We start from the raw sequence: 23411 nt of genomic DNA, 5'->3' as shown, positions 1-23411 counted from the left end.
CAGGAGCCATTCTGACTTCTCCCGCCACAGATTGGTTTTCTTGTTCTAGCACTTCATGGAAATGGAATCATACAGTACATACTCTGTCACTCAGCATATACTCAACACTCTGTGAGATTGACACTGTTGTATGTACCCATATTTCATTCTTTTTTAAAAAATTGTTGTGTCCTGGGGCACCTGGGTGGCTCAGCCGGTTAAGCATCCGACTCCTGATTTCGGCTCAGGTCGTGATCTCAGGGTCGTGAGACTGAGCCCTGAGTCGGGCTCTGTGCTCAGCATGGAGTCTGCTTGGGGTTCTTTCTCCCTCCCCTCTGCCTCCCTCCCTCCATTCATGCTCTCTAAATAAATAATATCTTTTTAAAAAATTGTGTCCTTTGCATGAATACACCTGTTGGTGGAAATTTGGGTTGTTTAGTTTCTGGCCATCTAGAGCTGTATTTTATACGTCTTTTTGATACCATCGGCACTCCTTTCTCTTGGGTCTATATTTAGCAGTGGAATTGCTGAGACAGGGTAGCTATGTGTTCAGCCTTAGCAGAAACCACCAAGTGGTTTCCAAGTAGTTTTACCCTCACCTCTCAGAGTCTGAGACTTTCAGCTCAACTGAATCTTTATGTGTGCATCAATGTGGTAGTCCGAGAAGGTGGCCGATGGAGAATACAGTTAGGGACAAAGATATTCTGGGTAAAAGGAAGGTCATGGAGGTACCCGGTGATCATGAATACGTGCCACTCAGATCTCCTGCTCTGAATCCACCACCGACAGGCACCGAAGTCATTCTTCCCCAGCCGCCCTCGGCCAGGTACCAGCTACTCATCTAACAGACCACTTGGAGCTACAGCCTGAGGCTCTCCCTCCTGGACCCCCTTTCCTGCTCTCCTTCCCAGGAGTCAGACTTGGAGCAGGGTCCCTTCTCCAAGGGCAAATCTGATCTTGGGTTAACGTTCTAGCTCTGTTTCCATGGAAGCCAGACAACGGTGGAATGTCAAGTGTGCCATTCAGCAAAACTGACAGGACAGCTGACCTCGGATGAGCTGTGGAAGGGCTATGCGTGAACTAAGTGTCTGGTCGGGCACCAGAGCTGCAGGCTCCGCTCAGTGCAATGTCCTGGAGGGGCCCTGGGCCCCACTGAAAGACAAGGGTTCCTATGGGGCTTCTAAGCCGGTGGCCCCAACTACGAACAGGGGTCTTACCTCGTCACCCTCGAGCAGCGACTCCCAGAACAGGGCGAGAATGGGCCCTGGGATGGTGTGAAGACTCCTCCTGCAGAAGAAAGTGCTCAACACTGTCCTGCTGAATGCCCTACCCCTATGTCCTTCTAAGGGAACCTGATGCTAAGTGTGGTCTGTTGTGGTCTTGGGTGCCTGATGTCTTTAGCCTAAGAGCGCCCCCTGGTGGACACTGCTCTTCCTCACCGCAGCCCTGTCCCTCTGCTTCCAGACTTGGACCCCGCTTAGGTGGCAATGTGACATTCAACCGGCAAGTTGCAAGATGCAATCCAACCAGCCTGCCTCACTTCGTGGTCCTCGCCGCTTGCCCATCGCCACATCTCCTCGGCTGACAGCTGGGATGAAAGATCATGTGGGTACTGACTACCAGCCCCATTTCCACCTACCTAATAAAAAAACTTGACCAAGGGGTGCCTGGGTGGCTCAGTCAGTTAAGTGGTCTGCCTTTGGCTCAGGCTCAGGTCATGATCCCGGGGTCCTGGGATCGAGCCCCATGTCAGGCAGCCCCACTTTGGGCTCCCTGCTGTGCGGGGAGCCTGCTTCTCCCTCTCCCCCCGCTTGTGTTCTCTCTCACTGTCTCTCTGTCAAATAAATAAATAAAATCTTTAAAAAAAAAAAAACTTGACCAAGATGTTTACAATCATTTAATGAATTTTCCAAACACACCTTCACTGTGCTACAGGTGAATTTCATGATGATGGAAGCTGATGAAGCACCCACCCAAGCGACCACATGATATACTCACAGTTTCCAGACATCTGGATATCAACCAGAAAGATTCAGCAGGGAACAGCATGATCACTCAGCCAGAGGCTCCTTAGGATTCTTACTTTCCTTCTTTCTCCTCCACTTCCTCCTCCCACCAAGGACCTTCTCCAGGGTATGGATGCTCAGGACGGGAGAAGGGGGCTAGGAGGGTCTCATCGTACCAGTGCAAAGAATGCTGGGAACTCCACACTCCAGATGCAGCAGTAAGACACAGAGGCACAGGCCTGGGTGGGGTGGCCTGCTCAATAAATAAATAATTCCCAGAAGCCACCCCAGGGTGCTAGTGGACCCAGGGAGGCTGAGCTGGAGGAGCCAACCCCCCCACCCCCCCGAGGCCTGGCCACGGCACACTCGCTACGTGTTGCACACCAGCACATCTGCAAAGGGTCCCAGGAGGATCTTGTTGAAGATGCAGCGGACCCACACCAAGTAGGTAGTAAAAGGCTTGATGTTCTCAGTGAAGGTATGGTTCTGCAGGGCCAGGATGTAAGGCACGTAGGTGTTCTCCCCCTGCTCCTGGAGCCACACCTCGTACTTCACCTCCCTCACCTTCAGGTACTTGAGGTTCCAGGGGATCTGCCAGGAGACAGTGAGGCGGGCCTCTGAGGCGCCCTGCACGGATGCCTGGCACCGCGCCTCCCGAACCTTGCCCGGGTAGAGGCCGACGGTCCACTTCTGCTTCCGTGGCCCTGGCCGGCCCTTCACCACTCGCCGTATGGTTTGGATGAGGGATGGGATGTCCACCTTGGTGTCCTGGTAGATCCGGAAGAGCCACTCAGGGTTCCGGCAACAGAGATGCCGCGGGACCTCACGGCTCTGTAGGATACGGGCCTGCTCAGCCCGGTCTAGGTGAGTGATGCCCCCCTGGTCCCAGGGCCGCTCGGGATGCGTGACCGTGTTCTCCGGCATCATGTTGCGCCAGGCTACGTACTGGAGGTCCATGCCAGGCAGCGTGGCCAGCGTCTTATAGGGGGTGTAGTGGTCCGGATTGACAGCATACGGGAAGAGCTCGACCACGGTGGCCCCGCGGGGCAGGAAGAGGGCAGTGACCAGCTGGGCCCCATGCATGCTGACCAGCATGGAGGCATTGCTGACCAGCCGCACGACATCGGCAAAGGCATGGTCCTCCAGGGACACGGTCACGGTCTTCATCTGGAACTCCTGGGCAAGCGCCAGCAGCAGCTGTGCCTCATTCAGAATGAGTCTGTTCTGGGTGCGGCTGAAGACCAAAATGTACTCTTCGCCCGGGGGAGCCCCCGCGTGGCTCACATTCAGCTTTTCCATCATGAACCGGGCAAACTGCCGGATCTCATTGCCCGAGACGAGGATGTTAGCCTTGGGGCCCTGGGGCTGGACGAAGCCGTACTGGTACCAGGTGGTGATCTTGGAGAGGCCCACGAAAGCATGGGAGAAGCACAGCAGGCGGCCCAGCGTCTTCAGCTGCGCCCGCAGGAGCGGCTGCTTGGGGCTGAGCAGCTTGTACAGGTCAAAGTGGGCGCCCTCGCTCCAGCCCTCCATGAAGAAGAGCCGGGCCTCGTGCGCCAGCCCCGGGAACTGCCGCAGGGTGTAGAAGAGAGGCAGCAGGTCGTCGTGGAAGACGTGCATCAGGTTGTCGGGGTTGAAGCGGTTGGCGAGGAGCGCCACGTCGGGCACGAACACCGGCTTGGGCATGAAGCGCAGGGCGGCGGCCGGCAGCTCCACGAAGTTGAAGTACTGGGTGTTGTGGTCTTCCACGGTGGACAGGTCGAGCAGGGCCGGCTGGAAGCGCCGGGAGCCCAGGTTGGGCAGCATGACCGAGGCGTTGCCGTGGAAGAAGATGAACTCCTCGGCCTCGTTGGAGTAGCAGAGCCACTTAAAGCGGCAGACGCGGTCGGTGTGCGTGCGGCCCGTGCACACCATATGCGTGCCCCCCTCCATCAGGATCTGCAGGGCCTTCGGGTAGTCGATCCGCGGCGCGGGGGCGGGCTCCGGGGCCTGGCGGCCGCCGGCCACCTCAGCCTCCAGGGACGCCGCATGCTCGCGCAGCCGCACGTGCTTCCACAGGACGGCCGCCAGCACCGACACCAGGAGCGCGTTGACCACCGCCGACAGGTGCATCCTGACGCCGTCGTGGGGCCCTAGTGAGAGCACAGCCTCTGGGCAGTGCCACAGGCCCGGCGGGCTCTACCCATCCCAGCGGGCACCCCGCGCGCCGGCACGAGCCTGCGGGAGAGAAGGAAAGGGAAAGGCGTTGGCTCCGTCTGGGCGTGTTGGCGCCCTCCCTTCCCCACTGCTCCCACCGGGGTGGCATACACCCCTGCACCTAGACTGTGGGCGTGGCCACATCACTCGCTTCGGCCAGGGAAGTGTTAGCAGGGAAAACACGATCAGAGGCTTGGAAAGAGCTTGTGTCTTGTGCGACTGGCCTTGCCTTCTCCGTACCTAGGACAGTGCCAGGAGGAGACTGTGCAACCTAACCTCCCGGGCCCAGGACGCGCGAGAGGTTGTGCAGCGGAGCTGCTCCTGCTAAGCCCAGTCTAGCCCAGCTGACCCCCCGACTTGTGAGTGACCCCGACACGGACATCTGGGCTGGGTGAGTGCTCATTACCGTAGGTCACTGAAACCCTGCGGCTGTTTGCTATAGAGCACTGCTACAGCAAAAGCTAACCCACGGAGGATGTGTGATGAGAGGCCACAGGGCAAATCCCCCCAGGGGCCTGGCAGTCCTGGGACTGCGAGGCAAGGATTCTTCCTTATGCGGGCACAGAGACCAGGCCATGGCACATATGCCTGGAGGGTATTGGGGGGGTCGTCTGCTCTTGCTTAAAGCTCCTGTTTGGAAATCACGCCTGCTGGCTTTTGAGATTCCCATGAAAGGATGGGTAGATATTCACCCCCTCCCTGGTCCAGTAAAAGAACTGTATCTGGATGTCACCACTGACATGTCACCTGGCTGGGCTGTGGGTGTTTGCTCCATTTTCCTGCACTAGCAGGAAGGGTAACATCCTTGCTCTGAAGCCCAGGACTGCTCAGATGTGAAGGATCTCACCCTTCGCCCTCATAGAAGCGGCCAGTAACCCCTGGTGCCCGGCCAGCATTGCACTGGGGAGGGACTGGAGCCGCCCCTTTATTCCCTCGGGGCTAGCTTTGGACTCTTGGGGTCTTGTAACTTCTCTTTCCCTGCAATCATAAAAATCAAAGTGCAATCCTGCCCAGAAAGAGACAGTGGCTTAGGCTAGATTCCCTCAGAAGCAGAATCACAGACAAGGGTTTGAGCCAACATAGTTTGAGAAATTATCCAAAGAAATCCCTGTAGGAGAGTGGGGAATTAAGAGGAAGGAGGAGTGAAGCCAATACAGGGCACATTAACGAGCAGGTCACTATTCTGAAAAAAGCCGGGCTATTTGCCTCCCGAATCCTCTCCAGCACTAGCTGAAGGCCATTCCTGGGGGCACCATCTCTTCCAGCTACCCTCATCTAAGGGTTGAGCATGCACACATTCATACATACGCACAGTTATATTTCCCCCAAAAAATTTCACGAAGAATTACCCTGACCAGCTATAATGTACTCCAGTGTTTCTTTTTCTAGTCCAATATTTTAAGTTTGTTCTAAAAAGGGGGGGGGGGGGCATGCTCATCTTAATTGATTTTACAACCTAACAGGGTTGGCAATTTGCTGTTTAAAAAAAAAGGTCTAGGGGCACCTGGGTGGCTTAGTCAGTTAAGCATCTGACTCTTGATTTCAACTCAGGTCATGACGGGTTGTGAGATCAAGCCCCGCATCGGGCTCCAAGCTGAGCATGGAGCCTACTTAAGATTCTCCCTCTCCCTCTGCCCCTCCCAGCCCCCCCCACCCCCACACGTGCTCACTAGCTCTCTCTAAAAAATAAATAAATAAATAAAAATAAAAACTGGTCTAGACCACAAATTCTCAAACCTGGCTGGTTCTTGAAATCCCCAGAGGCACTTGCTAAAACCGTATATTCACAGGCACTAATCCTGGAGGTTCTGATTCAGTAGCAGGTCTGGAGTATGGCTCAGGCATCTGCATCTTTTGTTCCTCTGTTTCATTTTCCCGTCTTCTTGCAGATTATCTGAATTCCATTTTCATTTCTCTATAGTGTTTTTGAGTGTATTTCTTGGTGCAGATTTTCTAGTGGTTGCTTTAGGCACCATACAATGTATATGCAACTTAGTACAGTATACTCTGGAGTAAGTACAGAGACCTTATCTCCATCTGGGTTCTTTTACCCTCCTCCCTTACAATTCTCTTCAATATTTCCTCTACATGCATTAAAATCCACATCAGACAGCATTATAATTTTTGTTTCAACTGTCAAGTGTAATTTCCTCAAGAGGGAAAGGAGAGTCTATTATATTTACCCATATTTTTACTCTTCCTGTTCTTTCTTCATCCCTGATGTTCCAGGTTTTCTTCTGTTATTTCTCCGGAGAACTTCCTTTGGTCATTCATCATTTTAGGGAAGTGTGCTGAGAACAAATTGTCCTGGTTTTCCTTCAGGCAAAGAAAGTGTCTTGATTTCACCTTCCTTCCTAGAGGATATTTTCACCGGGACAGATCTTTGGGGTGACAGTGCTCTCTCTCTCACGCGAATGCTTACGCAGGGCAGCCTCCTTCTCGCCGTCATGTTTCTGATGAGGAATCTGCTGTATGTGAAGCGCTGTTCCCTTGGCCATAGCACGTCCCTCTCGTGTGGCTCTGAAGAGTGTTCCTTTGTCTACTTTTCAGAAGCCTGGTTATCAGGTGTCCTGGTGTGGGTTTCTCTGCATTTACCCTGTGAGGGTTTCATTCACTCTTGAATCTGTAGGTTTATACCTCTCACCAAACTTGGGAAATTTTCAGCCATTGTTTCTCTAAATACTTTTTCAGCCTCCAGATCCACAAATGCTAAATTTTAAAAAAGTATTGTCCTATAGGTGTCTGAGGCTCTGTTCAATTTGTTTTCCCAGTCTACCTCCTCTCTGCTGTTCAAATTGGATAATTTCTACTGTCTGTTTCCATGTTCACTGATTCTTTCTTCTGTCATCTCCATTCTTCTACTGGGCCCACCAGTGATTTTTTATTTTGGTTACTACATTCTTCAGTTCTGAAATCTCCATTTAGTTCTTTATATCTTCTCTTTCTTTGCTGAGACTTATCCTGGAGCTTATATTAAGTATTCCATTTTAGCAGGTTTTTGCAAGAACCATGCTGGTGGGGGAAGGGAGAGCACCGACTCTTTATCGTTAGGTGGGAGGAAATCCACGCTTCCTTGCTCGGCCTCCACCAACAGCACTCTGGCAGGGAGAGTGAGAGATGCGGCACAACCGCTGAGTAGGGGTGAAATCTAGGCTCCTCAGTTGGCCTCAATAGGGGTGCCTCATCATCACTGGGTGGGGGTTGAAGTCTAGGCTCCACTGACACCTCAAGGGGACCATGGTGGCGGGGCAGGGGGGGGACATCTTTTTACCTCTGGGTGGTGGTAAAAGTCCAGGCTTCTCATCCAGCCCCATGGTGGGGGGATGGGGGTGCGGTGCTGAAGGTGGGAGGTATCTGGTTGGTTACCACAAAGTGAGGATGGATGTCTAAGCTGTCCATTGAGCCTTCACTAGAACTGGAAGGGAAGGGAGAAGCAGTTTTCCCTGGTGTTTTACAAGAATAGGGTGTTATGGTCAAAAAGGTTTTGCAAGACTGCTCTTCTTCCAGTCCTTTGATGAGAGAGAGTGTGCTTTCCCTGGGGCCTTTTCTGGTCTATGCTCACTGACATTTCTGGGGTGGCTTCTTTAGGGATACATATGTCCACTCCATTTTGACCAGAACCCAAAGTCTCATTGGTATCTGCTTTTTTACCAAGCTCCCAGGTGATTCTGGGATACAGCCACGTTTGAGAAAAACCAAGAAGAAGCTCTTAACCAAAGAACCAGGCCATGAGTCCCAATAGCCCCTAAAGTCTTTCTTAACTCATTCCAGTATCAATTCAAAATTATAAGTCCAAAGTCTCATCACCATGGGATATGGTGAACTAGGGCTTCCTGAAACCTGGGGTACCTAGTGGTTTGCAGACCTGATCCTTGGGGGCTGCCAAGGCTGGTGGTAGGCCACAAGGACACGAGGCCAGGGTCTCGGGCCTCCATTTACCTCCAAACAAAACCAAGCACCTTTAATTTCTTATATTTAGGGGTACTATAGTGGGTCGAATAATGTCCCCCCCAAATTCATGTCTACCTAGAACCTCAGAACGTGATATTATTTGGAAATAGGGTCTTTATGCATATTATTAGTTAAGGATCTTGAGATGAGATTATAATGGATTAGGGTGGGCCCTAAATCTAATGAAAGTGTCCCTGTAAGAGGCAGAAAAGGACACAGAGGAACAGAAAAGGTGGCCACGTGAAGACAAAGACAAGAGACTCGAATGATGTAGCTATAAACCAAAGACCACTCAGAATTACCAGGAGCCACCAAACACTAAGAAGACGTAAGAAAGGATTCTCTCCTAGAGTTTTCAGAGGGAGCATGGCCCTGTCAATATCTTTATTTTAGACTTCTGGCCTCCAGAACTGTGCAAGCATAGACTTCTGGCATTTTAAGCCACCACGTCCGGGGTTAAATCTGTTGCAGCAACCCTAGGAAACTCATAAAGTGCCACAAAATTTATTTAAAAATGGGCTTCTTTGTTCTTGGCAGGGAATTCCACTATTAGGCTTAACAACCACTAAGCAAGTCCTCATTTTAGAGAGGTGAAGAATTTGCCCCAAATCACCCAGCATGTTTGTGACACGGCCAGGATTAAAAATGGAGGTGTCCTAACGTGCGGGTGAGTGCTGCCTCCTGAAGGCTGGGGAGAGCAGCAGGGCAGGGGCAGGCCTGGCCGGGCAGTTTCTGAGTTCAGGGTCTGGTGAAGGTAGACGGCTCCTCGCACAGCCCAGCCTCTCCGCTTCTCCATCCCGCCGCCTCCCTCTAGGGCCGGGCCAGGTCTGATGTGGATGAGCCGCTCTGAACCCCCTTGGGCACAGCTCTGCTAGGGAGGGCAGACCCATTCCATCCCCTGCAGCCTCCTCTGCCCGAGGAAACTCCTGTGGAGTTCTCCCCTTGCCACACCTTCTGCTAACCCTCCCCAGAGCAGGGAGACAGGTAGTCCACATGCCTTGGTCTTAGGGCAGTAAGTCTGACCGACTGGTTAGCTCTTTTGGAGACACCTGACCACCCGTAGTTCTCACATCACACCCTAAACCAACCTGGCTCTGAGTTCCCGCTGCATTACTGGTGGTCAATGGCTCCCAGAAGAGGATGTGTGCTGTCTAGGGAAGTTTAAGGATAAGAAGCCAGAAGACTCGGGTTCAAACCCCAGCTCCATGACTTTACCGTGTGGACTTTCTGAAGTCAGCTTCCCCATCAGCAAAGGTGAGGGTGCAGCCCCCACCTCCCAGAGCGGTGGAGAAGGTCAGATCATGTATTAGTTGTACCTCAGGAGTACTGAGAGCCGACTGCTTCTCACGTACAAAAATGGCAATTCCACACAAGTAGGTTCAAACTAGTAAGTGTCTAGCAGAGGGGCAAAGAAAAAAAGTCGGGGCATCAGATGGTTAACAAAGGGCCACAGGGATGCACGATGAAGTCTGGCGTTTTAAAACCTTCTGGACACACTTGGCTGCCTTTGTGTGACTCGAAGCAAAAGCTGACTGGCGCTGAGGTGGGAACTGTCACTTTTCATTACAGTCATTTGAAACAAAGGATTTTAAATCTAAGCAGAGGATTCCTCCCAAAGATGGAGACTGAGACGAGCCATGCCGTCACCTGTTGACACCTTGGGCCGGAGTCGTCACCAACTCTGCTCCTTGGGCTTCCAAGTTGAGTGTATTAATACGTACCAGGGCAGACACTGTTTCCACCCAGGGTCCCCGCCCCCTCCCACTGCATAATAAAATCCCGGGTCTGGCCAGAGAGCTAGCCCTTCCCCTGGGGACCCATGAGGCACAAACAAAGCCAAGATCTACCTCCCACCTCCAGAGGGCTGATCAGCTGACAGCAAGCCCAGTGGAGGATGCAACCAGAGTAGAACCAAGCAGACCAAAGGGGGAGGAGTCACAGCCCATGTTCACACCCACCGGGGAGGAAAGAAAGACCTGCCCGCCACCTGCTGCCCAGCGGGAGAACAAAGCCAGGACGCCAAGGCCGGCGGGATGGAGGAGAGACACAAAGGACCTACAGACATCTCGGAGCCCTATACCTGGACTTCCTGCTGTGAACTTTCCGGATCATCGAAGCCAGCTTTGGCTGGGGTTTTGGTTTCTCCAAGCCAAGAAAAATTTAACTGAGGAGAACCTCTTTATAGGTTGTTGTGCAGGAAGCAAACGCACGGGGGTCTGGCCTGTGCCTTCTGTTTCTGAGCTGTGTTCTAACCTAGTGGACCTATTCGGCATCAGTTTCCCCATGACCCTTCCAACTCGGGTAAGCAAAGCCCTCCGCGAAACTCTGGTATTAGCAATTAGAAAACAACCATAGTCATTGTGGGCCCAAGTGGAGCTACAACTTTCCACATGAATCCCATGTGGTAGGGAATGTGGACTAAGGTAACTTTTGTGTCATAACATAGGTGGTAGGTGGGGCTCCGGTGAGCCCTGCAGGCTTCCTCCGAGGAAGAAATGGGTCCTTCTGGTTTGCCATTCCCTGGAGCTTTCAGAGGAACCAGAAATGTCATCTCTAGGGTAGAAAGAAAGGAGGTGGGGGGTGGGCGTCCAAAGACGGGGGAGACCACACAGCCCAGTCTGATTAGGTAGATGGTTCACAGAGGAAACACTGACGAGAGACTTAGAAAAATTAGCTAAGGCCAGAATGTCAACGGCCTTGATGATAGGTCAAGAAATCTGAACTCTACCCTCTAGTCAATGGGGAACTCTTGAAGGCCTTTGAGCAGAGTAGCCTGGAGATGGGAGAGAAGAGAGGTAGAAAACCCAATGACAAGCTCCCAGCCTCAGTGTCTCTCCATTCATGTGCGAGTTAGAATGGGGTGCCTAGAGGAGAGGGAGCTCTGCATGAAGGGGTACAAGGAGCATGTTCCTTATGGCAATTCAAGTCCTGAAGTCTGCAGATAACTTATTTGAAATATATTCCCGTGTGAACTCAAAGCTGGTCCTTTAACAGAACTCCCACTTGCTCAGTCCCATTGGGCCTTCTTGGTCTGGAGGGAAGAAGATAAATCACAGCTCTCCTGAGAGCCCAGGAACCCCATGTCCTTCATGCAGGTGTTCAAGGCTTTTGCAGAACAAGAGCAGAGATCTTCTGGTCCAGCCCCAGAATGAGAGGAGACGGTGCAGGCGTCTGCCTTCTTGACTCGGTTTTGTCTGTGCTCCAGTCAGCCCTGTTAATCTCCAGGGGAAGGGCTTTGTAAGCCCAGAACCCTACAGCCAAGAAATGTGCTTAAATATCAGTGTTTCCCTATCTTTTCAAACCCAAGGGTCCACTCATAAAAAAAGAGAAACCCTTTCGTGCCCCATACCGACCTGTAAAGTCCAATACCCCCTTCCCCAAGCACTCTTCATTCATAAGAGATTCTCTTCTACAGGATCCACCCCCAAGACTGAAAGATTTCATCAACTTTTACCTTCTGAAGTTGGTATTTTTTATCTATATCTGCGTATGTAAAATCATATTGCTGCATATACTTTTTCAAAAACATGTGCCCCCCCCCAACCCCATGAAATTCTCCACCCAGCCCCACCAGCAAAGAACTACTTTGCAATCAGGCTGAATCACAGCAAACTGCTGATACTTGACCAATTCTGACCAGTGTTCCGTGGTGCTGCCAAGGGCACCAACTATCCTTACCACCACTGTGGTACGGACAGTACAAGGCTGCTCAGAAGAGAGCACCTGCGTCCTCAGTGTGACATGACCACAGCTGCGAGTTCTGACATCTCTCTAGGAGGTAAGAGGAGGGAAAAAAAGACACAGAAAGAAGCCAGGGGGAGGGAGGGAGAGTTCATTCATCCTTAAGGTCAGGAGAGGCCAGAAGGGCAGGGTGTCTCACTGGGGAGCTGGGGAGGCTACCCTGGGGGCCTCAGCTCAGATCTGGGCCAGGGAACTGAAGAAGGACTCAGGCCCGCAAGACAGGAGGAATGTGAGCAGGAGGAACAGCTGTGGGGGCGGGGGGGAGTGGGGGGTGCACCCACACACATACAGCTCCTAGTTCTGACCCACAGGAGGGCCTGGGAGCAGGGACAGCACACCTGGCACTCAGGTCTTGGTTCCTAATATCATCCCTTACTAAGGAACCAGGGCTCTGTGGAAAAACCACTGTTTCCACGGCTCAGGCAGGGAAAGTACAAGGTGAGTTTGGAATATCTTGTACTACCAGAATGTCAGGAAGTTCTCAAAAAATGATGAGGACATAACAAGGTGGCACAGGAGCTAACCTGAAGGAGCTCCCAGTGGCTAAATCTGGGGCAATGTAACAAAATTAAAAAGCAACAGTAATGGATTATAACCCATAGAATAAGCATGCATAACCCATGCCTAAGCATGCAATATCGATATAAATAAGTAAGCAAGAAGGAACAGATCTTTCTTACAGTAGAACTCCAATTAATATATGTAGAAGCAATGATGGAAACAGAAAATCACCATTTGGCAAACATCACAGTAACAATGGTCTCAGGCAAGATCCACAGCTGGATGCTAAAATTAGTGGGTGGAAGTATGATGAGAAATAGGATATTTGCATCATCTTGAACAATCTCCCTGTGAGATACTGTCTATTACAAAGGCAAAAATAGGAACTTTACGGTACAAAAGAAAAAGAAAAGAAAGGAAGGAAGGAAGAAACTACGATACAGAAGCCTGGCAGACAGCCCCTGAATCAACAAATCGACATTAACATCACTGGTAATAATTTCCTGACACCATGTGCCCCTTGATACCCCTTGCTCTCTCCCAAATAAATACAATCTTTTTTAAAAATTAGATAACCTTCTATTTCCATTATTGCTGACACTGAGAGGGGCACCTCATTCCTGTCATCTTCTTACCCAAAAAACACAACCTCAATCTATACGTCCAAATGAGGAAACGTGGTCTAGCTCCACTGTTAGCTCTGAATCTGGTATATAGATAAGTCAGCAGAGAAAACATTAAACCCAAATTGAAGGACATTCTACAAAATACCTGACCAGCACTCTTCAAGAGTTAAGGCCACAGAAGACCAGGAACAACTGAGAAGCTAGCCCCGATGGAAGGAGTCTAAGGAGACACAACAACTGAACATAACGTGGGATCTTGGGCCAGGCAAAGGACATTAGTGCACAATTGGCAGAATCCGAATAAGCTCGGTGGTTTAGGTAGCGGTACTCTGTTAATTTCCTGGTTTTGGTCATTGCACTGTGGTTATGTAAGATTGAACATCAGGGGAAGCTGAGTGAGCATTTTTGGTAACTTTTCTATAAGTCTAAAATTATTTCAAAATAAAAAGTCATAAAAAATTAGGTAAGGGGCGCCTGGGTGGCTCAGTCGTTAAGCGTCTGCCTTCGGCTCAGGTCATGATCCCAGGGTCCTGGGATAGAGCCCCGCATCGGGGGTCCCTGCTCAGCAGGGAGTTTGCTTCTCCCTCTCCCTCTGCTTCTCCCCCCCCCCACCCTGCACGTGCTCTCTCAGGCTCTCTCTCAAATAAATAAAATCTTTAAAAAAAAACTTAGATAACTTAAGAAAGAAGAGAACATAAGTGGTTTTAGGTAAAATGACCTGTACATGGTTTGTTCTAAAATACTCCAGCAAAGGGGCTCCTGGCTGTGCAATCAGTACAGCATGTGACTCCTGATCTCAGGGTTGTGAGTTCCAGCCCACGTTATGTTAGGCACAGAGCCTATTTAAAAATAAATAAATAAATAAATAAAATAATAAAATAAAATAAAGATACTTCAGCAAAGAAAGTATGGAGACAGATGGAACAAGACAGTAGCAACTAGATCACTGTCAAAGATGGTGATGGGGGCCTTTCTATGATCCTTTTTTGGGTCTGTTTAACATTTTCCATAATAGAAAGTCAAAAAGTTAACAATAAAGAATCAAAGAAATCCCTATTTACAAATGACAGAATTTGAGAGAGTGGCTGAGTAATAATATTTAGACAATATAAGATAAATAGCCCTCCCTGGAGAGATGAGAGGCAGACAAGCAGGGCAGGAGCTGATGTGTGTTCTGCCCCCATCACAGACGGGAACACTTCCAACAGCAGCTAAAGCAAGATGGACACACCCAGGGGATGTCAGAGAGCAAGACCTGCAGGGAAATGAGGAAAAGGGAGGAAAGACCAACCTCTAACCTGAGTGGGCACCTCTCTGGTGAGCATTCTGTCATCTGCCCCTCCCTCAGGCCTCCCTGTGGTGGAATGCGAGCTTGGCAGCAGGTAGGTGAGGGTGTGGGGTGGGGCCACGGAAGGAAGGACACTGGGCCCCTCCTCTGGACCTGAGGGACTGCGTGTGCCGCGGACAATCCCAGGCAAGCCCTAAACTCGGGGCCCTGGGGCCAAGCCTACGGGAACCAGGAGACATGGGGTTGGGGCATTGTGGGGCAACGAGGCAACCAGGCAGGGGCCAGCCTTTGAGCCTGGGGTGGGGGGGGGAAGCACTGTTTCTAGATGGATGCTAAGTTACCACCCCCACCCCAGGCCAGCCAGAAGGATGTTGACAGAAGACAGGACAAATACAGACTGGCGCACAGGGACCTTCAGGCTCTCAAGTTGCCTTCCAAGGGGGAAAATGGGAAGAGAGGTTTGCTGGGGATGGGCAGAGCATTCCGCTAGAAATCGTATGGTGGTTAAAGCATGGGGCCCAGAGGAGGGATTGCCTGAGTTTCTAACTGTACCATGTACAAGCCAGGCACCTGCACCAACATCTGATGGGAACAGTTGCATAATTACCCCCCTCCCATGGAATGGTTGAATCACTAATATAACACTGCATGTTCACTATACTGGAATTGAAATATAAGTGAGTGAGTGAGTGAGTGAATGAACGAACAAATGAATACCCCACTCCCATCTTCCCCAGGTCGCAGAGTTCTGAGGCATATTCTACACTCCAGAGTTCCCTAACAGATGAGGTGTTGCCCACAGTGGTCATTAGCCTGATGCATTCCCCCTCCTTTCCCTTCCTTGTCTCAGTTCTTCACTCCCTTATTCATGTTTATTGGGATGGAGTTCAAATCATCTACTTCTACTTGAACCTTTGTCTCAGGATCTACTTATGGTGGAACACTAACATAGGTATTTCTGTATTTTGCCACTGTGGAGACAGATGAAAAGCCACCTTGCATTTTCACCTGCCGTGAAGTAGCCAAAGTGCAGTAGGTAAAAGCCAACAGGTACTTGGGCAACCGGTGGTTATTATAAAGCCCTTTCAGTCTGTCTCCCATACTCCCCCTTCCCCGGACCCCCTAAATGCACTGCACCAGCAGCTGCATAAGCCAGTAGAACTCAAGGATCAGGCAAAATGCTCAGAAGAGTTTTCAGAAGATACGGCTGGAGGCAAAGAGCTCATTTAATCAGACCCCTAGCACTAAAGAAGATAAAAGAGGCCTTTCTCCATCACCGTTCCAAATGTTTCTGGATAATAAACTCTAGGAGGAAGTTCAAAATGGTGAAGAATAATTGGGCCAAGTTGCTTACTGGACAATGGACCCCATTGTCCCCATGATGTCCCCTTTCTCCAGGCCAATTTTCAGTGCTCCTGGAGAGGCCACCAGTCTCGGTGACAGCCGGGCAGTGGTAGGGAGACGGGGGCGGTGAGGGAGAAGTCAGGTCGCCATCCTTGGCCTGGGAGACCAGAAGAGACACTCAGCCAAGCTTCCGCCTTCTGCAGGACTGCGGCCTGCCTGGCTGACTGGATGGCTATGTCCAGTCCCGAGGTCTGACCCACTGTTTAGTGCCACTCCATGCACCAAGAGCCTCTTCGGAATGACAGCAATCGAGGGATGAGGACTCGTTCAGACTTAAGGCCTCCATACCCCTCTCTGTCACCTGGCTCTGCTGAAATGGGTGGAGGGGCCAGAATCCCAGCATCACAAGGTACCTTACTCTCAGTGATGGGGAGCTCCCTCCCACTCCTAGGCAGTGCATCCTCCTGTGTACTTACTCTCCTGAGACCTCAAGAGCTCAAAAACAGAGCTGGAATTTGCCTGTCCTTCATCTGCTGTCTCTAATCCTCTCTCTCTGGGTGACGCAGCTTCTGAGCAGTGGGGTGGCCTCCACCCTTGTCTGCAGGCAGATGTAGAAAGCACCACATACCTACTGAGTTCCTGCTCTGTCCCCGTGCTGTGCTGGGTCCCTCACATGCATGCACGACCCCACTTACTCTTTCCTCACCACCACTTAGCATGGATGCTTCACCTTGTCTCCATTGTTCCCCTCCAGAAAGAGTCTCAGAGGCTGGGCCACATGTCCACAGGCCAGGATTTGACCCCACACATTTCCACCTGGGCTGCCTCTCAAAGATGAGGGCTGTCCCAAAGGAGTCTTGTCATAAGACTCCTTGGACAAGGAAGAGGTGGTGGCCCTCAGAGGCAGAGGCCACCCAGGATAATATCTTTTGTCTCCTCCCAGTGCCCCCCAACCCCGAAAATCTTCCTGTCTCTAGGATCTGTGGGTGGGCATGAAGGGCCGATGCTCAGTGAGAAGCCAAGGAAACCACCACTCCCTCTGGGAAGAGCCTCCAATGGGATGGGATCTGCAGAGGACAGAGGGTGTCTGACATGGGCTGTTCCACACAGAGAACAAGAGTCAGATAAACCCTTTTCCTGCTGGGGCAAGGACATGACAGATGTCCTAACGGAGGCCTCCAGCCTGGCCCTGGCTCCAAGCCTGCCTTGCCTTCAGGGTTTCCCACGGCCCCTACGTAGGGCATCCCATTTGGTGCTCACCTCAACCCTATGAAGTACCATTATTCCCAATTCTCCCGGGAGGAACCCGAGGTCAATGAGGTTCAAGGACTTGCCCAGGGCCATGCAAGTGTGAAGTCTAGATATCAACCCAGTGTTCTCTGACTCTGAAGACTGCTCAAAACCATCAAGGCACAGAAGATCTTGTTTTAATTAAGGTGGAACAAGGGGTGCAGAAGAAAAGGAAACACTCCAGGCATTCAAAGGACTCCAATCAGAGAAGAGCAAGCCCAACTTCGGGCCCACGGGTCCCACCTCACTCAGAGGCCGCCCCCCCCCCCCCCCCTGCCCCCCCCCCCAACCCCGGGGCTGGTGGAGTCGGTAGCTAAAGGACTCCATCCGAGAGTACTCGCCTTCTCTGTTCTCCCTCCCTGGGGTGCTGCTTCTCCCCTTAGGCAACCTCCCCTCATGGTCAGGACATGGCCATCAGCCTCAAATGGAGCAACAGGCTTCCCTGATTTATATCTAGTGACAGGCAGAAAGTTTACCTGATATGGTTAACTCCCACCCAGCCCCGTCCTGGACCAGTGACGAGGAGCAGAGAGAGCACTGCTGGGGAGCTGAGAGCCATCGGTATCTGCAGCAGGGAGGAGGGCCTTGCAGGAGGAGAGAAGGGAGTGGATGCTGATGGGTGAGAACGATGTTTGATGTTGCAACTCCTGAAGGACACAGGCTTCACAGGGGACCCAACAACCTCGGGCCTTGTTTGTTTTTTCCTTTAGAAAGCAGAGGAAATAAAACTTGGAAAAACTGCCTCTGCCCACAACCCCTCTCACTCCTGCCCTAAGTGGACACAATGAGGCTTCTCCGTCACCTCGGGATCACCAGCCAGACACCCTGTAGTATACCTCCTGTCCCAACACACTACTGAGGGTATGACCTGCACTTGAAACTGATCCCCGGATGACTGCCAACTATCAAATATAAACCCACTCTGACCTCCAGACATATCATCAAGACCACGCAAAACCAAAATCCATTGCCCATGCAAAATGGGCACATCTCATTTTTTTTACTTTGCAGAATTTAAAAAGTAACCCGACTTTAGCAAATTTCTCTTTAAACTTGTCTTCCTAGAAGAAGAGACAGGTCGTTCTTCCGCCCCAGATTCTCCTAAGTCCTGTCTGCTGACTGAGGGGATACACCTTTTCCACATGAGGCACAAGGCTGCCGGAAAAGGGAGGGCAGAGGCCCCGCTGCTTCCTCCAGCGAAGTCCTGTCACAGAGGCAGATGAAGAGCCATTCTGGCTGGGGGGAAAGGAGACAAACCAAAGGCCACCCCAAACCTTGATTCTACTCCTCAACAGAAATGACCTCAGTGGCACCTTCTCCGCTTGTGGGGCCGAAGGCTGATTATAAACCTGTGTTCTTCGGAAATAAATTCGTTACATGGAGAAGGAAGTCCCTATTGGACTTTGAAGGTTCTGCATCGACAGCTTGGATCACGCTGTTTTCAGCACACCTACTCCCTGGCACGAAGGTCTATAAGACCAGACCACCCTTGTCTCAAATTACCTGTCAATCACTTTGCCCCAGACAAAGCCTGGTCTGGTGCAGCAGACCCTCCAGCAGAGTTAAGGAGCCAGAGAAGGCAGGGGAGGATGCGCATGCTCACACAGAACAAGGCTGTGGGGCTTGCAACACACGGACAGGGCACTTGCCCCGAGCTCCCCGCTTCCAGCAAAGAGGCAAGCTCTGACTAGATCCCCAAAGGAAACCCCTCTGAAAACATCTGCTGAGGCCTGGATCCCTGGCCTATGGTGGAAAGCTGTGCCCTTGAGTCATTCATGACGAAGGTTCTTAAGATTCCTTCCTTCATTCTCTTAAAAATAGGTTTGGGTTAGACGTGGACAGGCATGACATGGAACTTACTTAATGACTGCTGAGTGAAGCAGTTTTAGGGGGCAAACTGGCAGCACCCTTCTACCTGCCTCAGTTTCTAAAGGGCTTTTTTTAGCCTTTTTTTTTTTTTTAAATCTCTTGTTTATTTCATTTTTTCCCTTTCTTTTGAAAACAACCTGACACAGGGCCTTCCTGATAATGACAATAATAGTGGTAATAGTGGCGATTCGGCAGACCAGAGTCTCTAGCCTCTCCCTGATGCTTGGCTCGTGGCCGAAGACCCAGTGTCCAGCCTGGAAGGCGCCCTCTGTTATGCTTTCAAAATGGAGAAAAGAGACAACTCTTGGCATTAAGACCGTACCAACGGTAGTCTACCAGTGGCAGAGTGAAAGGTCTGATTCTCTGACAAGAGCGGGCCCTGCGTAGGCAGCAGTGAGGACACGGGAAGCCAGACAAAAATGGAAGGATCAATCACTGTCCTGGCTAGCTCAGGAAAAGAGGATGCTGGCTTCTGGGCAGGGGGTGGAGGTTAACACTACCACCAGCTTACGTTATTGAGCACCTACTGTGTGCCAGGCACCATCCTAACTAAGCCCCTTTCCCGCCCCTTTTCCCTTAAGCCTCACAAAAGCCCTCCGATGTAGGTACTAGGATTAGCTCCGTTTTCTTTTAATATGAAAAAACCCACAGTTTAGTGAGATTAAGAAGATTGCTCTAGGCCTCACAGCTCAAGGGGAGGCCCCAGGATACAAACCCATGTCTGACTCCAGGGGTCTTATTCAGACTCGGCAGTACAGTCAGTGACAGAGAAGGGCAGACGTCAGAGCAAGGAGTTTTTATCACTCAAGGGCAGAGCAGGTGCGGATGGCTGCGGAAACGCAGACCCCCAGGCCCTCCACTGTAACTTAGCAACCCAGGGCTTCCCTTGCGTAATTACTCCCCACCCGGCCAGGCAGAGACACCCAGTGGCGGCAGGCCGCTCAAAGGAGCTGTGGCCATTCTCTTGCCCCAAGGAAAGTCTGGGTAGCACAGCGGGGTGATAATTATCCCCCCTGCCCTGGTGCTGTGCTGGCAGGGTTAATACACCAATTTAAAATGACAAAACCATCTATTTTTAGAGCTAAAAGAGTCCTTAAAAATTATCTGCTCCAACTCTCTACTTTATAAAAAGAGGTCGAGAGAGGCTGCGTGAGCTCTCAAAGGCAGCCAAGATTAAAACAGCAGGTGTTCTCAGTCCAGAGCGCCTTCTCCTCACACCCGTGGCTCCCCGGTGGCCCTCCTCCCAAAGGCAGAGATCAGGCCCAGACAAGAACTCTCCCCAGCCCCTAAACAAGCTCACTTCTCATAATCAAGCTCTCTAGGCCTCAGGGGGATGGCGCCCTTCTCTGGCCCTATGGTCGAGGGGCCACAGGGCTGCCTCTTGCTAACACCTCATCCCCCAGGCTCACCCAGTGGACGCTGCCTCCAGCCTCATCCAACCTCAGGCATGGAGAGGAAGCACAAGCAGCCAGACTGTAGGGTCCCGCCTTGAAGACCCCCCGCTGCAATGCTGGAGGCTGTCCCCCCTCCCCCCTCTGGTAGAAGTAAATAGCACTGGTTTTGGAGCTGAAATGCCAGAAGTGAGCTTCTGTCCTGTCACTTAGCAGTTGCATGACCCTAGACCAATTCTTCTTTTTTTTTTTTTGACAGGCAAAAAGTTGTACATAATTAATGTGTAAAACTTCAGAGACATCTGTGAAGCTGTCACCATAGTCTATGCCATAAACCTAGGCATCACCTCCAGAAGTTTCCTCCCGCCCTCTTATTATTTTTTGTGATAGAAATATTTAACATAAGATCTACCATCTTAATAAATTTTAAAGTATGTAGTACCGTCATGTTAACCACAGGCACTAAGTCTCTGGGACTTAGTCATCTTGTATACCTGAAACTTTATACCTTTTGACTAATGCCTCCCCGTTTCCCCTCATCCCAATCCCTGGCAACCACCATTCCATCCTCTGCTTCTATGAGTCTAGTATCTGTCTTTCTGTGTCTGCCTGGGCTACTTCTTAACCCCTGCAAGCCTCCATTTCCTGGTCTGAAAAACCAACACAATTATACCTACTTCACAGGCAAAACAATGCCTGACGATTATTCTTATAGTATTACTATTATCATAATAATGCTCTACCGCCCATTCAGCGGCCCTTACTCTATACCAGAAACAGTGCTAAATGCTTTAGATGAACAACCTCATTCATTCCCTCCTACAAATCTAAAATAGGTGCTATCAATTTCATCCCACATTTGAGGAAGTATGCTCAGAGTTGTTAAGTGAATTGCCCAATGTCACACAGCTACGAAGTGGTGCGGCTGGGATTCAAACCCAAGTCCAACTTCAAAGCCTATGCTGACATCTGTGGGCTACGCCTTTCATGTTCATTATTTTATCCAATTTAAAAAAACCTATCAGGAGTTAGGCAGGTCCTGGGGGAGTGTATCCACTGACAACCAAACTGAGAGTGCCGCAGACCCTTGGGGAATGGAACATTTGGTAATTTAATTTTCCAGTTAGCTCCGTATTCACTGGAAGCCTTTGTTTATTGCTCAATATTCTCTAAAGCCTGGCTCAGAACAAGAACTTGCCAAGCAGAAGGAGAGCTGGAGAACTGTTGGAGCTGCTCTGTCACGGACAGACACATCAAGGCCACTAGGATGCTCACGTGGCCACAGTGCTGTCTGGGGGAACTCAGTCACCAGCACCCCATCCTCCTCTTTGCTGAGGATCTCCACTCTCTACTTCTCCTCCCCTTCCTGGGGCTCAAGGCTCAGGAACAGACATGCTGGCCATCCCTGGGGAAAACGGGACCTGTGTTCTTTTCTGGCTCTGTCACTAACTGGGACTCGGATTCCTCATCTGTGATGTGAAAGGATGAACTGGAAGATCTCCAAGATCCGTGAGAGCCAGAGAGAGCAGCTAGTTCCAGTACAGAGATGGGCCTGGGTTCCAGTCTCACCTCTAACATTTTCTATCTTAGCAACCCCAAGTGCTAACATCTGCTGCACGTCCACTGTGTACCAACAACGGACTGAGGACTTGCACAGCATTATCTCATGTAACTTTCACAGCAAGCCTGTCATGAAGGTACTTTTATCCCCATTTGGCAGAGGAAGAAACAGAGGCTCAGAGAGGCTAAGTGACTAGCTCAAGGGCACACAGCTAGCAAACGAGAGCCAGGATTTGAATGCCCAGCACATGTAACAGTAACATTTGGTGAATGAACTCTTCGGTCTGTGCTCCTGGCCACTAAGTCCTGTCAAAGCTCACCCCATAACCCTCCCTGTGCTGGGCCTTGCTTCCCCCAAGAATAGGCTCTGAGAGTTGTTTCGGTATAAAGGAAGCAGACCCTGGCCGCCCGCCACCAGGTGCAGGGCTCTGGCCTGAGGACCCTAGATCTTCGCAGAGGATTCTCATCAGTGACCAGGAGACGGGGTCTACACACAGGGAAGGGGTCAGGAGTCCAGTGGGTCCCTGCAGAGGCTACCCTGGTACTGTCAAGCACGTCGTGGCAGGCTCTTACCACGGGGCACACAGCAGATATCCTATCGAGCCCCAAAGAGCCCAGGGGATCAGCTGCAGGCCTGCCCAGGTACTGCCTTCCAAAGGAGCTTGGGAGGCCCAGGCCCCTCCGCGCACCTCGCTGGCTCCCCGCCAAACGTGCTAATCGTCTCCCAAGCAAAAGGGCGTGAGGACCCGCTGCCAGTGCCAGCCAAGAGCTAAGGGATTCAACGGGCGCGCCTAGGGGCGCCGCCCGGGCCCCGCGGCACCGGGACCCCGAGGGCCCACCTCTCCTCACCGCCGCCCCCATCCCGCGCCTCCGTCAGTCCGCATCACCGGTCGCTTCTTGGTTCTGCAAACTTCCCTGGGCTCCTCTTCACCCCAGGGCCCGGCGCTGCCGTCCCTCCCTCCTGGGGGAGGTCCGGGCCGATCCCTCAACTCCAAGCCCAGCGGCGTCGCGGAGCCCTCGCCAGCCCCGAATGCGCGCGTCTCACCTGCAGCCCGCAGGCCGGGCTCCGCGGGGCTGGAGCGTCCAGGTGGGGCTGGAGCGTCCAGGTGGGCCCTCCGCGGAGCCGGCTTTAGCCAAAACAACCGCCGCTGCCGCCTCCTGCGCCCGCTACAAGACCGGGAGGCCCAGGCATGGAGGGCAGATCCCGCGGCGCCGTCCCGTCCGCCGCCGCCGGGCTCGCGGGTGCCCGCCGCGCGCCTGCCCGGCTGGCGAGCCCGGCGCGGCAGCCTTTGCACGAGCGCACGCTCGCGGACTCAGCTGCCCCAACCCTAGGCCAGAACCACCCCCTTGGCTAGCGGGATTCTGGGAATTGTAGTTTGCCTCCGAGAACAGCCCCCCCGCCCCCTTCAACCCGCGGAATCCTGGAAGTTGTAGTTTCTTCCCGAGAGAGGCACAGTTTTACTTGGTGTTAGATTTTAACAATTATGGGAGTCCTGATAATAAATATAAATTCAAGTTAAACCAACAATCAGATGTCATTTATAAAATCAAAGTAATTCATACATCACATGTTTTTAAAAATATCTATTACTACAAATACAAATAAATACAAAAGCCCTATCTAGTTCCCCATCCCATCCCATCCCATTCAGACCCTCTTAAAAGGGCA

The 23411-nt window shown here is 51.5% G+C and overlaps 1 protein-coding gene across 2 annotated transcripts; it reads right to left on the bottom strand.

The window, feature by feature from the left end:
• Positions 1-1870: 1870 nt before the first annotated feature.
• On the bottom strand, positions 1871-22853 carry POMGNT2 (protein O-linked mannose N-acetylglucosaminyltransferase 2 (beta 1,4-)). 2 transcript variants are annotated; one of them, XM_021678843.1, is made up of 2 exons: positions 22788-22853; positions 1871-4202 (listed from the first exon to the last, which is right to left on the bottom strand). In XM_021678843.1, exon 2 carries the CDS (start codon positions 4095-4097, stop codon positions 2355-2357), a length of 1743 nt encoding a protein of 580 aa, XP_021534518.1. In that variant the 5' UTR covers positions 4098-4202; positions 22788-22853; the 3' UTR covers positions 1871-2354. The 2 variants fall into 2 exon arrangements, with proteins under 2 accessions (XP_021534518.1, XP_021534519.1); XM_021678844.1 differs by lacking the exon at positions 22788-22853 and adding an exon at positions 17399-17458.
• Positions 22854-23411: the final 558 nt, after the last annotated feature.

The sequence above is a fragment of the Neomonachus schauinslandi genome, chromosome 1 (assembly GCF_002201575.2).
Source record: "Neomonachus schauinslandi chromosome 1, ASM220157v2, whole genome shotgun sequence".
In the NCBI taxonomy this organism is placed as follows: domain Eukaryota; kingdom Metazoa; phylum Chordata; class Mammalia; order Carnivora; family Phocidae; genus Neomonachus; species Neomonachus schauinslandi.
Note: the sequence above shows the minus strand (reverse complement) of the source record. Positions and strands in the feature narration are given on the sequence as shown.

Excerpts from the sequence above, each read along its gene's own strand:
- POMGNT2 (XM_021678843.1), bottom strand. The coding sequence starts at position 4,097 with ATGCACCTGTCGGCGGTGGTCAACGCGCTCCTGGTGTCGGTGCTGGCG.